At 48.9% G+C, this 18,231-nt stretch overlaps 1 protein-coding gene across 13 annotated transcripts in view; it reads right to left on the reverse strand.

Annotated features, from left to right (window-relative positions):
• Positions 1 to 18,231, reverse strand: part of KIF1A (kinesin family member 1A) — a 188,133-nt gene that overhangs the window by 86,745 nt on the left and 83,157 nt on the right. For 7 of the 13 annotated variants that reach the window (XM_034781041.1, XM_034781039.1, XM_034781047.1 and 4 more), the window contains 3 exons: positions 14,318 to 14,529; positions 8,602 to 8,681; positions 5,831 to 5,906 (listed from right to left, as the gene is read on the reverse strand). In XM_034781041.1, the coding sequence (XP_034636932.1) occupies positions 5,831 to 5,906; positions 8,602 to 8,681; positions 14,318 to 14,529 (368 nt within the window). The remainder of the gene's footprint in view (positions 1 to 5,830; positions 5,907 to 8,601; positions 8,682 to 14,317; positions 14,530 to 18,231) is intronic. The other 6 variants (XM_034781045.1, XM_034781042.1, XM_034781051.1 and 3 more) reach the window with 1 other exon arrangement.

An 18,231-nucleotide genomic window follows, 5' to 3' on the forward strand; every position in this document is an offset into this window, starting at 1 on the left:
AAAGATACTTGTAAACACCCATCTGTGATAAAAATGTTGGTATTAATCTTAAGATTTGGGGATAAACATTTTGACACGGATGTTTAACCTTATGATAATGCTACTTTTCAATTAATAACTGTAAACAGGTTTAAAGCTTATCACAGCAGAGAAACCATAAAAAACCTGGTTTGCTGTGTGTGAATGGGGAAACTGAGGCACACTGCCTCCTGGCCTTAATGGCTGGATGCCAAGAGACCTATAACACAAACTGCCTTCAAACTAGTCAGTGACTAACCCTCTTACAGTAAACTAAGAGGGGAGGTTTGACGCTCTGTACCTTGGGGGAACACCCAGCACCCCTATGTTCGTCCTTACAATATGATTGTGTGTTATCCAATGCAAAGTTTGTCATGTCAGGTGTCTTCGGAAGGCTCATAATGCACTGAGCATGGTTGTTATAGTGATGTTACAGTAGTTGTTATTGTAATGTTATAAATTATAATTTCATGTATATATTTATGAGGCTGATAATGTATCCTCATAGCTTAAAATAAGCCCAGGCAAAAACTCTCCAAGAGCTGAGAGGCAGTTCACACCTCATCACATCTGTATGGGACAAACCCAGCTCAGTCTCACAGGAACAAAGGATATTGACCTAGACAGCAACAAAGAATCTGTTGGACTCTCGAGGGAGTCACCCCTCTTCCTTTGGTCAGTTTGGGACTGCAATGAGGTAATGCTCACTTGACTCTGAAGTGGGGGGCAAAGCCAAGAGGGAAGAAAGGACATTATAAAAGGGAGAGGCATTTGCCATGCTCTTCTTCTCTCTCTTCCACCTACATCTAAAGACATCACCCCCAAGCAACTGAAGCGCTGATCAAAGGGGAGAGCCTGGCTGAAGAGCAACCAGCCAGCCTGTGGTGAGAAGCATCTCAGTTTGTAAGGGCACTGAAAGTGTTAAGATCAGCTTAGAATGAGTTTTGCTTTTATTTCATTTGACCAAATCTGACTTGTGCTTTAAGTTATAATCACTTACAATCTATCTTTGTAGTTAATAAATCTGTTTGTTTAATCTACCTGAAGAAGTGTGTTTGGTTTGAAGCATGTCAGAGACTCTGCTTGGGATAACAAGCCTGGTACATACCAATTTCTTTGTTAAATTGACGAACTCATATAAGCTTGCAGTGTCCAGTGGGCATAACTGGACACTGCAAGATGGAGGTTCCTAGGGTCATGTCTGGGACCAGAGATATTGGCTAGTCTCATCCGGTTGCAAGTAGCTGGGAGCAGCTTACACGCCAGAGGCTGTGCATGAACAGCCCAGGAGTGGGGGTTCTCACAGCAGAGCAGTGTAAAGGCTGGCTCCCAGAGTCAAGGACTGGAGAAGCCTAGCAGATCACTGGTCCAGATAACACCAGAGGGGAACGTCACATAAGGATTTTCAAAGGGGGCTAAAGAGAGTCAGGTGCCCAATCCCACTGACATTCACTGGGCTTCTAACTCCTTTGACAGTCCCTGCCGCCCTGAACAGTGCCTCACAAGCTGATTAAAAATCAAAACAGAAGCAGGAACAGCAGAGCTGGGGCCTGGCTCCCCTGTGCCCTGCATCTCACCAGGCCATTTACTTTCATGCCAAGGGGGCATATCAGGCTTTCCATTCACAGCAAGCTCGATTCACACCAGCTTTGCACAGGTGCCAGTGACGGCGCCACATGGGATTGGGGGAAATCAGGTCTGTTCAGCATTGATGTTGCTTCTCTAATTGGCTTGGAAAATGTAAAGAAATTTGCCTCAGCTGTCTAATACCACCCAGCATTTGAGTAAAAGTCAAGTGGATCGTGTGAGCCAAGGGGCATGGACATACTACTGTAACACAGGAGGGCCTTTGAGCTGGAGCTGAGATTCCTGAATTCACCAGCACATGGTACAGCAGCTTCTTTATTCAATTACAGCCAGCCAAGTCCTCCCATGGCACAACTAACGCACCCCGAAATGGCCAAGGACCAACCGTGCTGCTAGGAGGAAGCGCTCAGTGCTGGAATTTTAGCTGCCAGAAGCAGAGCACTTCTGGGAGCAAGCTCACACTGTTATAATCTTAAACCTGATTGATCCCTTGTGGGAGAGCCTCTAAAATCACAACAATAAAACCAGTCTAAATGCCATGCAAAGAGGATCGGAAACTGTCCCTCATGCAAGGGCAAACAGTCAACACACACTGAGGAGTGGAAGGGTTGTTTATTAAAAGATGAAGATCACAGACCTCAAGCAATTCCTGATTTATAGGATTAGGTGATTCCTGAGTTGGGTTCCTACACCCTCAGTGCCTGCCTCACAGGAAGAGAGCCCCCAGATGCACAAGTAGAAAGAATTAGTTACTGAGAGCTTGGCTACACTTGCAAGTTAGAGCGCATTAAATCAGCCCTGAGCGCCCTAACTCCTGAGGTGTCCACACTGGCAAGGCACTTAGAGCGCCTGGACTCCACGGCTGAAGCGCCCCTGGTAATCCACCTCCACGAGAAGCATAGAGCTTACTGCGCCCTGGCTGAAACACCGGGGTGTCAGTGTGAATGACGTATTGCATTATTGCACTGTGATTGGCCTCTGGAAATGTCCCTTAATCCCTTGAAGTCAAGTGGCCACTCTGGTCATTGTTTTGAACTCGGCTGCAGGCATGTGGATATCCCCTTTCAAAGCTCCATTTCTGACAGCCGGCATGCTTATCTGCTCCCGGACACAAAGCAAACCATTATTGTGGAATGCTGCTGCTGCAGAGGCAGGTGTTTGTGCCTGTGTGTGAGAGAGAGGCGAGGGTGGGGGGAAGGGGAGGCTGATGTCAGGGTTTCCCCCTGCCACTGTCTGAACTTACAAGACAACATGCTGACACACTCTCTGCCCCCCAAAACACATCTCTCCCCCACATACACAACACACACTCTGTCACATTCCACCCCCCCCATTTGAAAAGCACGCTGCAGTCATCTGCACACTGGGATAGCTACCACAATGCACTGCTCTCTGTGGCGTTGCAAGAGCTGCTAATGTGGCCACGCCACTGTGCTTGCAGCTGACAGTGTAAACACACGGCAGCACTTTCCCTGCTACTGTCTCCGAGGGCTTGTTTACCTCCCAGCGCTCTACAGCTGCAAGTGTAGCCAGAGCCTAGGTCTATCTGACAATTGGGAGTAGCCAAAATGTCTCTTCTGCATCCTCCAACCAATCTACTAAAGCCTGGTTGCAACAGAAGATGAGGTCGCTTCTTTCCTCCTCCCCGTCATTGAGCTGGCTTCTTCCACTTCTTCCTCTCACTTTCTCATCTAGATCTTCCTGCTTTGCAGCCTGTGTTAAGCTAACCCTTACAGCCTTTGCTTTGCCCTGGGACATCAGGTCTAACTTGGGGAGGACTGCTAAGGTGGTTTTTGTTAGGATATTGTACAAGTGTTTGTGGACAAGAATCTCCATAATGCCTGCATAAAATTCACCTCCTCATGCTGAATAAGTGGCTTGATTTTTAGAGTGCTGAGCTCTGATTAACTACACTTTCTGATTTATCCAGGTGCCAAATACGGAGTTAAGTGCTTTGTTATAGGGTGACCAGATGTCCCGATTTTATAGGGACAGTCCTGATTTTGGGGTCTTTTTCTTATATAGGCGCCTATTACCCCCCACCCCAGTCCCGTTTTTTCACATTTGCTGTCTGGTCACCCTAGCTTTGTTATAGGGATCCACTTTTGCAAAAGGCCTTACTTTCTTGCTCTACCCATCTAGTTAAGTGTTAATTAGACACCTTTTGCCTGGGTATCTATCTACTAATGGTACTTATATGGCCCATTTATTATAGCATCTAAGCACCCCACCATTGCTAGGGTATTTACCCTCCGAACACTGCAGGAGATAGGTGTGACATTCTGTACCTCGGAGGAACACCCAGCACCCCCATGTTCATCCTTACAATATGCTTGTGTGGTATCTAATGTGAAGTTTGTCATGTCAGGTGTCTTCGGAAGGCTCATGATCTACTGAGCATTGTTGTTATAGTAATGTTATAGGTTGTAATTTCATGTATATAATTATGAGGTTGAAAATGTGTCCTCATGGCTTAAAGCAAGCCAAGGCAAAAACTCTTCAGTTCACACCTCATCAGGGCATGTACGGGACAAACCCAGCCCATCCTCACAGGAACAAAGGACACTGGCCTAGGCAACAACAAGGGATCTGTTGGACTCTCGAGTGAGTCACGCCCCCTTCCTTTGGTCAGTTTGAGACTGTGATGAGGTAATGCTCACCTGACTCTGAAGGGGGGGGAGGGCAAAACCAAGAGGGAAGAAAGGACATGATAAAAGGGAGAGACATTTGCCATGCTCTTCCTCTCTCTTCCACTTCCATCTACAGACATCACCACCAAGAGACTGAAGCACTGATCAAAGGGGAGAGCCTGGCTGAAGAGTAACCAGACAGCCTGTGGTGAGAAGCATCTAAGTTTGTAAGGGCACTGAAAGCGTTAAGATCAGTTTAAGATGCATTCTGCTTTTAGTTCATTTGACCAAATCTGACTTGTTATGCTTTGACTTATAATCACTTAAAATCTATCTTTGTAGTTAATAAATCTGTTTGTTTAGTCTACCTGAAACAGTGTGTTTGGTTTAAAGCGTGTCAGAGACTCCCCTTGGGATAACAAGCCTGGTACAGATCAATTTCTTTGTTAAAGTGATGAACTCATATAAGCTTGCAGTGTCCAGTGGGCATAACTGGACACTGCAAGATGGAGGTTCCTAGGGTCATGTCTGGGACCAGAGATATTGGCTAGTCTCATCCGGTTGCAAGTAGCTGGGAGCAGCTTACATGCCAGAGGCTGTGCATGAACAGCCCAAACTTATTTGTCTGTGCGACTGGCTGAACAAGAAGCAGGACTGAGTGGACTTGTAGGCTCTAAAGTTTTACATTGGTTTATTTTTTAATGCAGTTATTTTTTGTACGTAATTCTATATTTGTAAATTCAACTTTCATGATAAAGAGATTGCACTACAGTACTTGTAGTGGCAGAATTGAAAAATATTATTTCTTTTGTTTTTTACAGTGCAAATATTTGTAATAAAAATAACTATAACATGAGCACTGTACACCTTGTATTCTGTGTTGTAACTGAAATCAATATATTTGAAAATGTAAAATAAATGACAGCCCTAATAACAACAATAATGTATAATATATAGTGCCCAACCACAGCTCTTTAGTATGTAAGCGATTGGGGGCAGGAACAGAGGTTTCCTAGAATGCCTGGCACACTTTGGGACACTTCTACGGCATTAATAATAATTCAGCGTCTTAAACCCACGATTAAGGCCTTCCATACTCCATGGCAAACTGGACCTAAATCCTGCACCAAGGAATCCCTGGGTTTTACAGCAACCTGGTGTGCAAGACAGCTAATTCAGGGGCTACTTCATTTACATTGGAAAATGGAGGTTTTTAATAGGCTGCATCTAAAAAGAAATCATACAATCATTCCAGGAACCCAGGTTATTTTATTTTGACAGTAAATTCCCCACCTGGAGAATTGTGGCAGGCAGTTTGGGAACAGGAAGGGAAAATTAGCTGGATGTTTCTATTAAAACAATCAGCAGTGAAACAGTGAACAGGGTTGATGTTTAAAGTGTCATTTTTATGTTTCAGAGTCAACACCCACTGAGCTAGAGGGGGTAGTTCACATGTCTCAGAGCTATTCAGAAATGAGCTGGACTAATAGGAATTTAGCAGGGAGGTATTTTCCAAGTGCTGCTGCTGGGCAGTAGGTATATTTTTAGAAGGATCTGATTGGCCTGACGGAAGAGATTAAAGGAATCCTACCTACCTTTTTAGGAGAGAACACACCCAGGGTGCCTCCATCTTCTCTCATGGCCACGCCCATTTCTGCCAGCAAAGCTTCCCTGAGCAACAGCAAAAGCAAAAGTCTGTCAAAACAACCTGTGTTGTTAGTTTTTTGCATCAGAGCAGCCCCTAGAGAAGCCAACTGAGATCAGGATCCCACTGTGCTAAGGGCTGCACAAAAGCGCTCACAGTCCAACTGGAAACAAGGCGAATCTAGCGCATGGAACAAACCAATAGAAGGAGGAGGGCAAAGGTGGACGAGGGTAACTATGAGAGGAACATGTGTATATACAGACTAGCTATGGGCTTTGTTAGATATTTGTTTAGTGCTTAGGAAAATGACCCCCATTATGAGAGTTCAATTAAACAATTAAATCAATAAAGAAAATTAATGATTTCAGTAATTCCATTTCCTCTAAGCCCTCTAAATTAAGGCAGACATTCGATTTATAATATTTAGCTAGTACCGGGTATTTGAGGATCTCAAAGCACCTTATAAATGTTAATGAAGTAAGACTCAGCTGTGAAGCAGGATAGTACCAGAGGTGAAAGTGAGCCGATACGGTCCGGTACAGATTGGACCAGCTTCCGTGGTGGTGATTTAAAGGACCCAGGGCTCCTGCCACTGCGGGGAGCCCCGGGCCCTTTAAAGCACCGCCGGAGCTCTGGCAGCCGGGCTCAGGCAGGAATTTAAAGGGCCTGGAGCTCCAGCTGCTGCGGGGATCCCCGGGCCCTTTAAATCCCCGCCGGAGCTCTGGCAGCCGGGCTCCCGCAGTGATTTAAAGGGCCCAGAGCTCCGCAGCGGCCGGAGCCCCAGGCCCTTTAATTCGCCTCTGAGCCCCAGGGGCTCCCAGCCACCTCTGCAGCTGGTAGCTCTGAGGTGATTTAAAGGCCCTGGGGCTCCCGGCCACAGCTGGAGCCCCAGGGCCTTTAAAGCTTGAAAGGCCCTGCCTCTTCCAGTTGAGGCCATGCCTCTTCTGGTTGAGGCCACACCCCTGCTCAGGACTCCGGCGTACCAGTAAGTCCTTTAAGTTACTTTCACCCCTGGATAGTACTATTAGTTCCGTGTTACAGATGGGGGAAAAAGAGAGAGATTAAATAACTTGTAGGAGGTCATGAAGAAATCTTGTAGACTGATTTGGTGCCTTACCAATAGGACCATCCACCTCTTCCTTTTGGAGGGCTGATCACTGTATTGAAATGGTTGTACGGGGACTTTATCTTTTCTTTCTCTCATCTCATTCACTTCTAAAATACACCTGTCCCCTCACCTCTGACTGCCTCTGGAAAAGGGGCTGTGGGCATTGTGACATTGCACTTCATAATGTTTTATGGAAATATGCTTGTGAGTGTAAATATAATGTAACTGGAATATGCTTTATGCAAAAGGTCTCTTGTAAGATATCATTACAAAGCTTATAATCTACTGAGTGTGTTCATCCTATTTGTATGAATGTATCATTCTTGTATCTAAAACTAGAAATATGAAGTATAACTCTGAGGTCCTATTGTAATTATGCAAAGTGTGGGCCATTAATGGTGGTTTGGAAGCTTGATGGTTCCCACTGACTAGGACAATTGGTTGTAAATGGTCTGTTTACTTGCAAACCTTCCTGGGTGTGTGCGGGCCAGCCCTGGAAGAATGGAGGCTGGGGTCTCACAGGACATGTGACCATGTCACCTGATACTGGAATCCATCTTAAACCTGGTGCTTTTCCATTTAGAAGGAGGGGTGGGGACCCAGAGAGACAAAAGGTTCCCGCCTTGTGGCAAAGCTATAAAAGGGGGTGGAACAGAACAAAGGGGGCTGCCAGTCATGAGAAAACCCCTAGTTTCCACCTAAGATGTCTGCTGAAACTAACAAGGACTTTACCAGTGGAAAGGATTGGGCCCAGACTCGGAAGGCATCTAGTCTGTGAAAGAAGTTTATTGGAACATCTCTGAGGGTGAGATTTTACCTGTCAATCTCTTAATGTATTAGGCTTAGACTTGCATGTTTTTGCTTTATTTTGCTTGGTGACTTACTTTATTCTGTCTGTCATTACTTGAAACCACTTAAATCCTACTTTTTACACTAAATAAAATCACTTTTGTTTATTAACTAACCCAGAGTAAGTGATTAATACCTGGGGGAGCAAACAGCTGTGCATATCTCTCTGTCAGTGTTATAGAGAGTGGACAATTTATGAGTTTACTCTGTATAAGCTTCAGACAGAGTAAAACGGATTTATTTGGGGTTTGGATCCCATTGGGAACTGGGTGTCTGGGTGCTCGAGATAGGTGACCTGCTGAGCAGTTTTTGGTTAAAGTCTGCAGCTTTGGGGGCAGGGACCAGACCTGGGTCTGTGTTGCAGCAGGTAGCATGTCTGGCTCAACAAGGCAGGGTTCTGGAGTCCCAAGCTGGCAGGGAAAACAGGCTCAGAGGTAATCTCAGCACGTCAGGTGACAGTCCCAATGGGGTCTCTGACCGAACATGTCACAGGCATGTGTTGTGTCAGCATAACTGGGTCTATGCAAAGTCCCCTACAGGAGTCATTAGTAGAGGAGGAGCGTCAGCCATGCTATTGACGAAACTGGGGCAAGGCCCGATGGTCTTACTATCCTGGCTCTTCCTGGCTGCTGATGTCACTACAACCAGCACAGGCAGATGAACTGACCCCAGGAAGCCCCCATGGAGGGGAGGTACAAAGGTGGCATAAAGTGAACTGGACACTGAGTGAATGGGTCTTGCAGACATCACTACTGTACACTCACCTCTCCATGCGGATTGCTTCTGTCCTCCGCAACTTTTCTTCCCAGGTCTCATTCAGCTCAGCAATGATCTTCTCTGTTTCCTGGCAAGCAGAGTTTAAATGTTAGTATTTCGTGACTGCTGTCACCTTTGGTAACAGAACTGCAAATGCTCTTTTAGGCTTTGCTCCGGAATCTCTGTTCTACAGAAATCACAGTCACAGCGGCATTTACTAAGTCACACCACACAATGATCTTGCATAATGGATACAAATGAGACAGCTCTGTTCCCTGGCTGCAGAATGTGAATCCCAGATCCAGCCTGGTTTCAATGTAAAGCACCCCTCAGGGAAAAGGCGGGATAAGAGGTTTTTCAAAAAACCCTTACACCAGTCACAGTATTTGAAGACATGTTAGGAAAGCAGATGATCCTCGGGCCTGCCATTCAGCACTGGGCAGGACTGGGCCCACACTGTGGCCTGATGGCTCTGCTGGCAAACCAGCATCAGTGATGGCTTCAGCAAAGCTCTCCCAATAGTGAGTTTGTTAGTTACCTGTCACTGCCAAGCCATGAGGGGAAGTACAATATCTCACCTTTTGAGAGTGAGCCACTAGACTCAAGATGGTCTTTTTAGACTTTCAACAGAGTAGGGAATAAAATACATACATAAAATCTCAGGCCAACATTTTCAGACGTGCCCACTGATTTTGGGTGCCTCAATTTTGAGTTGCAACACTTTAAAGGAGCCTGATTTTTAGACAACATTAAGCACCCTCCCTCTGAAAATCTCTACATTCAAATTTCACTCTTTAAGGGGTCCAAAATTGGGCACTGTAAATCATGGGTTGCTTTTGAAACTTTTGGCCTAGCAAAAGACGGTTACTAACCTTTTTGTGACTGTTGTTCTTCGAGATGGGAGGTTGCACATGTCCATTCCGCATTACGTGTGTACGCGTCCTGAGCATCGCTGTCAGAATTTTTTCCCCTAGTGGTATCCATCGAGCTGGCTCCAGTGCCCCCTGGTGCCACACGCTCATAGCACCGGTACAAGGACCCCTTCTGAGCTCTGCCGAGCCCGCATCCCTCCTTTTCTTCTTACTGACAACTCTGAGAGCAGGGACGGTTGATTGGCTTTGCTTGCACATGTCCATTCCAAGACTCACAAGCAGTTGCATCGGAGGTGGACTCGAAGTTCAAGGACTGCAACACCACTCGGCCAAAGTGTGCATCGTCTCTGGCCTGCTGGGTGAGGGCATAGTGCGATGAGAACCTGTGCACTGAAGACCAAGTTGCTGCCTTACAGATATCCTGGATGGGAACCTGCACTAGAAAGGCCGCGGAAAAGGCCTGGACCCTCCTGGAGTGAGAAGTGAGATTCGGCGGAGGAGGAATGCCTGCGAGATCATAACAAGTTCGGATACATGATGTAATCCAAGATGAAATCCTTTGGGTGGGGATGGGGAGCCCCTTCATTCTTTCAGCTATCGCTATGAAGAGCTGCGGTGACCTATGAAACGGTTTTGCATGGGGGCTCCGCCGTGAGGGCTCGGATCTCTGATGCCCTCCTGGCCGAAATAATTGCCACTAGAAAGGCTACCTTCCATGACAGGTGAAGCAGCAAGTATGTCGCTAGTGGCTCAAAGGGTGGCCCTGTCAAACTGGAGAGAACCAGGTTCAAATCCCATGGCAAGATTAGCTTCCTCATATGTGGGAATACCCTCTCTAGACCTCTGAGGAAACAGATCATCTCCTCATAGGAGAAGACCGGCTTGTTGTCAACCTTTGAGTGGAATACTAAGATGGCCGCCAGGTGGACCTTAATCAAGGAGAGGGCCAAGCCCTGCTCTTTCAGGAAGAGAAGGTAGTCCAGGATGAGTTGCAACATAGATTGCATTGGTGGGATTCCCCATTCAGAAGATCAGAGGGAGAAACGCTTCCACTTCAACCAATACGTTGCCCTTGTGGATGGCTTCCTACTGCCCAGGAGAACTTTACGGACCTGCTCCGAACAAGCCTGTTCATCAGGATTTAGCCATGAAGATTCCAAGTCCTCAGATGCAAAGAGCTGAGTGTCGGGTGAGTCAAATGTTCATGGTCTTGTGAGATTAAATCCGTCTGAAGCGGAAGCTCGATCAGAGTCTCCCAGGAAAGATGGAGAACCATGGTGTAACAGTGGTGTCTGGGCCACTGTGGCAGGGTGACGACTCACCGGCATGGCGCTTCCTGCTGGTTGTCCATGGAATTAGCTCTTTCCAGCCCGGAGCGCCCTCTGCGGGCCGCGTCTCACCTGCCACTGGCCCCCGTGTCCCTCTTGGACCCTGGTGCCCTTCTATGTCAGGGTTCTGCCCCCGCAGTAACCCACAAGCTGGGTCTCCCCACCTAGGGGAAACCCCAACCCTCTATCCCCACCTTGCCTCAGTGGCTACTGCCAGTCATCCTCTAGCCCCTGCTCACTGGGGCAGACTGTAGTCTGTAAACCACTCATCATCGGCAATGGGGTCAGACCAGCTGCCTCTGCCTATATCTGGGCTGCCCCTCTGCAGCCCTAGTACCCTTTTGGGGCCCTTAACTCGGCCTGCAGCCTGGGGCTCTGCTAGGCTGGAGCTCCCCAGCTCCCTCTGCCCTTCCCCAGCACTGCTCCACCCTAGGTACCCTCCTCAGCTCCCAGGCAGCCAGGTCCTCCTCTCTCTAGAGCCAGGGAGAGAGTGTCTCCTTTGTCCTTCTGGCCCACTTCCCTTTTATAAGGGCCAGCTGGGCCCTGATTGCACTGGCTACAGCTGTGGCTGCTTTCCCAATCAGCCCAGCTTTTCCCCTGCCACAGCCCTCTACTGGGGCTGTTTTAAGCCCTTCAGGGCAGGTGCAGGTTAACCACCCCGCTACAGCCACGCTGGAGTTATCAGTATGACTCGAGCTTGGTCCTGCTTGATCTTTGTTAGCACCCTGTGGATCAGCAAGATGGGTGGAAAAGCGTAGAGCAGATGAGACGACCATGGCAGCAGAAAGGCATCTGTGATTGTCCCAGGACTGTGACCTCTCAGGGAGCAGAACTGCTGGCACTTCCTGTTCATGCGGGTGGCAAATAGGTCTATGTGGGGGGCAAATAGGTCTATGTGGGGAAACCCCCATTTGCGGAAGATATCCATTGTGATATCTGGGCACAGTGACCACTCATGGTGAGTGGAGGACTGGCTGAGGTGATCCACGATATGGTTTTGAACCCCTGGCAGATACAAAACTTCGAGCTCGATGGTGTGGGCGATACAGAATTCCCATAGATCAGCTGCCTCTTGACATGGAAAGAACGAGCCCCGCCCTGCTTGTTGATGTAATACATGGCTGACGTATTGTTCATGAGAACTGATGCTGTCAAGGTCATAATGTGGGGCAAGAACACTTGGCAACCAAGCCAGACTGCCCTGAGCAACTTGATGCTGATATGGAGAGAAAGTTCCTCCCTGGATCACAGACCTTGAGTCCTGAGGTGTCCCAGGTGGGCTCCCCAGCCCAGAGCGGAGGCATCAGAAAGCAGATGAAAAGATGGCTGGGGTCTTGTAAAGGGAATCCCTTTGAAGACCGTCCGGTGATCCAACCACCATGTCAAGGAGTGGAGGATGGGGGATGGCACCATGATTGCCCTGTCCAAGTGGTGCCTGGGAGCGCAGTACACCGTGGCCAGCCAGGCTTGGAGAGGTCTGAGTATCCGCCTCATGTGTCGTGCTACATAAGTGCACAAAGTGTCTGAGGAGGCTCAAGCAAAGTCGGATAGTTGTGATCAGTTGTGATTGCAGGGAATGAATTAGCATTGAGATTGCCCGAAAACGTTCCTCCAGGAGGAGGGCTCTTGCCAGCAGGGAGTTGAGAACCGCCCCGATGAATTCTATTCTCTGGATAGGTGTTGGGATTGACTTCTGCACGTTAATGAGATGACCCAACATTTGGCAGATCAACCGTATTAGGTTGATGTCAGACTCCATTTGTGCTCGAGACCGGTCTTTGATGAGCCAGTCATCAATAAATGGGAACACATGAACACCTCTTCTCCTCAGAAACACTGTCACAACTTCCATGCACTTGGTGAAGATTCATGGGGTGGTCTAGAGACTAAAAGGCAAGGCCATGAATTGATAATGATCCTGGTTCACCACAAACCTCAGAAATCTTCTGTGGCCATGGAAAATCGAGATGTGGAAGTAGGAGTTTTTTTAAATTGAGAGTGGCATACCAATCCCTGGTTCCAGTGACAGAATGATGGATGCCAAGGAGACCATGTGGAACTTCAGCTTCCTGAGATAGTGGTTAAGTTGACACAGGTCTACAATGGGTCTGAGTCCTCCCTTGGCCTTGGGTACCATAAAATACCAGGAATTGAATCCTTTCCCCCTTAACGGCAGTGGAACCACCCCTACAGCTCCCATCCAAAGGAGAGACTGCACCTCCTGCTCTAGCAGAACCTCATGAGAAGGGTCCCTGAAGGGAACGGGGAAGGTGGGTGGAACGGTGGGGTAGAAATAAAGTGAAGGTTCTAAGAAAATTCTATTGTGCTCAAAACCCAGCAGTTGGAAGTGAACCACTCCCAGTCCCTCAGAAAATGGGAAAGGCAGTTAGAAAAGATATGGGTGACTGGATCCCGAGTAGGAATTGGTAGGCCGTCCTCGATCAATTCATCAAAACGAGTGTTTTGAGAATCCCACGTGACATGGGGCTGACTGAGAGGGTCCTTTGAAGGAAGAAGATGGCGGAGGTGGCCTGCGCCCAAACCCCTTATTCCTCTTTCTCCGCTGATCATGCCTGGCTAACTGGGCATAGAAATGCCCATAATGCTGCGGCCTATACTGTCTCCTGGGTTGTGCTGGAGAATGCAGGCCCAGGGACTTCAGAGTCGCCCTACGATCTTTTAGGCCATGCAGTCTGGCGTCCGTTTGCTCTGAAAAAAGCAAGGGCCCCTCAAAAGGCAGGTCTTGCAAGGTCTGCTGTACTTCCTGCGGGCACCATGACGCCTGTAACCATGAGCTCCTGTGCATGGTAACTGCCGTGGCCATAGATGTAGCTGCAGACTCCGTGGCATCCAGGGCTGCCTGCAGAGAGGACCCCATCTTGCCCTCCTCCACAAGGGTGGAGAACTCCTGCTGGCTGTCATGGAGAAGTCTGTTTTTGAACTTGTTCATTGCTTCCCACATGTTAAAGTCATAGTGGCCCAGCCAAGACAAAGAGGAGAGTTCCAACAGCAGTCACGGGCAGTAAGAAGGAACTCAGGGACACGGGCTCAGCACGGCCCCTTATACTGGCACTATGAGTGCGCAGCACCACGGGGCACCAGAGCCAGCCCAACAGATACCACTGGGGAAAAAATTCCAACAGTGATGCTCAGTGTGTGCACACACCTAACTCGGAATGGCATGTGCAAACACGTGAAGAAGAACTGAGCTTCTGGAGGCTTTCTAAACCTGTGGGGAAATCTCCAGAAGGTCATCTTGGGGGCCTGGACTCCACAAAGTGTCCCTGTCAATAAAGTACCTGCTCTCCTCATTTGATTTCATTACTTCGTAAGAAGCAGGAGGCTGCAGGAGATAATCTAGGAGGTGCACAAATTATAATAGCAGAGCCTGGGCTGTTACAGTCGCTATCCGCAGGTTCAAATGCCACCATGGGGGATATAAAATGGATCTGTTGCCAGATCAAGTGTGTTTCATCTTCCCCTAATCTCAATGCAGCATGATGTCAGCATCCTCAGGCTCTTACCTTCAGCCTCTCAATGGCCTCTTCACTGCCTGGAGCAAACATGATCCGTTCATGGAGGCTGGAGACAGAGGCAGCTCGGCTGGACAAGGCTGACAGCGAGGAGGACGGGCTCATCCCCACTAAGGCATTGGTCACTGTGGAGAGATTGTCAGGGCGTTGACTCAGTTCTGCCAGGCTACGGTTACCATTATTGTTCTCAAAGTCGGTCATGTCTATGGGGCAGGGAAGGGGGAAAGAGGGAGGGATGGACACGTGGACAGGAAGAAGGAAAAGGAAGATAGAGAAAAGAAAGGCAGTTGGGAAAAAGTGACATGATGCGGTGAGCAGAAAGCTAGAAATTAAAACACAGAAATACACACAGCGTCATGTGCCAGTGACAGGGCTAGAGGCACTCACACCATCTCTCCGCCAGAAGAAGCATTCACACCACATCCAGAACAGCCACGCTAAGTGTTGCTAAATGATTCTTTGTGCACCCCCGCCCCCATTATGTCCCCTGGCTTGTCAGGCGGAGACCCAGGCAGAGGGCAGGAAAGCTTACTCATGACCGGGTTGGTTAATGGCTAAATGGGCAGAAGACCCCAGTTGCCATTTTGGCCCCAATATGGCCTGATGTTCAGAAGAGCCTAGGGCACTGGGTGGCCCTCTTCGTAAGTCGTATATCTGGCCATGAGTGTCACAATGGGAACTGCTGGATCTGTACAATGCAATGCTTAACATCACAGGATCCTGGGCCATGACTGAGGCTCCTAGGAGCTACCACAGTCCAAAGATATTATCACAACAATGGTGGCTCTCCTCAAAACCTGACCCATGACTCGATCTTCCCTTGGCTGGGCTGGTTTGTGTTCATTTCCCCAAGAATATTTAAATGACTGGTGTTTTGTTCCCTTGAGCATTAGTCTGAATATGGGAATCCAGGAAAGCATGAGATGATTCACACTGGGGGAGCTCGCGCAGCTGCCCCATGTCTAACAGCTTTGTGTCTTTGAGCAGGAGGCTGTTGGGAGGCAGCAGGGAGAGCCTAAGGGAGTGACAAAGCCAACCAAATGGAGTGATCACCACTCAGTGAGGGGCTGGAGAAGTAGGAGTAACGGAAAGTTGTCTTTGCCTGGGGACCTGCTGCATGTGATCACCATTGCTGTGCAGCCAGAGACTGTGGCTGAATAGTGGCGGGGTGACAGTATCTCAGGACAACTTCCCTATGGAATCACTACACATAGCACCGGCCACAGTGGCACAGTGTTAGCGGAGAACTAAAGAGCTGCTGACATGGGGAGAGCCATCACCAGGGAGATATGCGGGAGCCAAGAAGCAACAATCACTAGGTGTGATTGTGACAAAAGGAAATGAAATGTCAGTCTGCTAGACAGCTCACAAGTCTGTCATTCTCCCTCAGCCAGGCAGGACCACAGCTATTTCTAAATCTGAGCCAAATGCTCTTTCTTGTGCAAAAGAGGATGGGAAAAGGCCTTTAAAGTCTGAAAATGTCCCAATCTTGCTCTTCTCCTGCTCTCTGCCTTTGTGGAGAGCTCCCTCCACTCTCTCTGAGACATGCAACACCCCAAAAGATTTTTTCTGCCACTTCTCCTCTTTATAAAGGTTACATTATCCAATCAGAGAACAGAGCCCATGACCAGTGCCCAATCAAATGGAATTCCTTATATCGAGTGCTGATAAGTATGGCTCTACCAAATTCATGGTCCATTTTGATCAATTTCACAGTCATAGGATTTTAAAAATCGTAAATTTCATGATTTCAGCTATTTAAATCTGAAATTTCATGGTGGTGTAATTGTAGGGGTCCTGACCCAAAAAGAAGTTGTGGAGGAGGGGTCACAAGGTTATTGTGGGGGGGATTGCAGTATTGCTACTCTTACTTCTGCAGTGCTGCTGGCGGCGGCACTGCCTTCAGAGCTGGGTGGCTGGAGAGCAGCGGCTGTTGTCTGGGATCCCAGCTCTGAAGGCAGCACTGCCACCAGCAGCAGCGCAGAAGGATGACATGGTATGGTATTGCCACCTTTACTTCTGCGCTGCTGCCTGCAGAGTTGGGCCCTCAGTCAGCAGCCGCCACTCTCTGGCCGCCCAGCTCTGAAGGCAGCAGAGCAGAAGTAAGAATGGCATCGTATGGTATTGCCACCCTTACTTCCACACTGCTGCTGGGGGGGCACTGCCTTCAGAACTGGTCACCTGGACAACAGCCACCTCTCCCCAGTCGCCCAGCAATGAAGGCAGCTCAGAAGTTAAGGGTGGCAATACTGTGACCCCCCTTAAAATAACCTTGCAACCCCCCTGAAATTCCCTTTTGGGTCAGGACCCCCAATTTGAGAAATGCTGGTCTTCCCCATGAAATCTGTATAGTATAGGGTAAAAGCACACAAAAGACTATGTTTCACAGTCTGTGACATGTTTTTCATGGCGGTGAATTTGGTAGGGCCCTACTGATAAGAGAACCAGGGACAGTTAGCAAACAGCCTGTAGGGGAGATGTATATTCATATAATTTACCTGTCCAACTATGATGCATAACAACCACCACATTTTTAGGAATCCTGGCCAGTTCATAGACAATTTGCAAACAGGAACGTGATGAGGGCTGACACAAACTGTCTCGTGGGGGCAGTCACACTGCAGCTGCGCTGTTTGTTCTAAGCATTGGTACCTTAATGCCACATCGGCATTGATACGTGATCTCCTTTCATGAGTTAGGATGAGGTTAATGTTAGCGACTACAATTGTTTCTGATAATGGCCTGGTGTTGAGTCTGCGGGTGGGGTTAGTGCATACATCTGCCTACATTTAGCATTTGGCTTGACACTTGGACTCCTAGGGGAGTTCTCATGGAAGCCTCCAAAGTCTCTTCACTTCTGGTGGTGCACAGCAGTGGCTGCCATGGATCCAGGCCCCAGAGCCAAGAGAGTGATGGAGAGAGATGGGGCCTGCCCACGTGGGCTGTAAGAAAGGCAGCTTTGCAATGTTGGAGATCTGGCATTGTCCGGGGTCACTGAAAGCAGGGAAGGAATTACTGTGCTGCTGGTTTAAAAACTGCTCAGATGTACTGGACACCAGCAGTCTGATGAAAGGCCTGAGGAAGAGGGCAGGCCAAAAGCCAGCTGAAAGCACTGCCAGGCCTTTCCGGGATTGGCTGTAGGCAGGTATGGGGTCAGCGGTAGCTGCATACGAGAGTGGGCGGAGTTCGCCAAAGCTGCGAGGTCTCATTGTCAGAGGTGCTGAGCTTGACCCCAGCTGAGGCTGTAGGTACTCTGCATCTCTGGAAGCCAGGCCCGGAGTGACTGACATGGGGCTTTCTGAGCTGGCTGTGGGGGCTTCTCTGTGGAGTCGCTATCTGCAAGTGTGCAGAGACTGCTGGTCTTGGCACTGCGTGCCCAGCACTGACATTTGAAGGCTGGTCCTGACAACACCTGCTCTGCTGGCAACCTGTTCAGGGGCCTGGCTAGAACACAGCACAGCCAGCCAGCTCTCTCTCCATTAAAACCCCATCTGCCTCATGATGCCCGGTTAGAAACGACTCTGCTTCATCAAGCTGCTTGGGGCTTTTGCTGAGCCTTCGCCTCTGCTCCCCCAGGTCTGAACTTCCTGGGGCACCAAGGGCAGGATGGTAGCTGCAGCCCTGCTCCAATCAGACACCCCCTTGTGGACCGGGAGGTGCTGGCCAGGCCTTCCCCCCTTGCCCTCCACAACCACAGTCTGGCTGCTGCGGGGTGGGTGTATCAGGAAAGGCGGGATGGCCCTGCGCACTCTCCCCACCCGGAGGGCACTCAGAATCCAGCTTTTCAGATTATGCCCACAAAAAGGACTCTGTGAGGGGCTAGGGCAGGGGCGGGCAAATTTTTTGGCCTGAGGGCCGCATCAGGTTTCATAAATTGTATGGCCAGTTGGGGGGGGGGGGGGGGG

This window comes from Trachemys scripta, chromosome 9, assembly GCF_013100865.1.
Source record: "Trachemys scripta elegans isolate TJP31775 chromosome 9, CAS_Tse_1.0, whole genome shotgun sequence".
Taxonomy (NCBI): Eukaryota; Metazoa; Chordata; order Testudines; family Emydidae; genus Trachemys; species Trachemys scripta.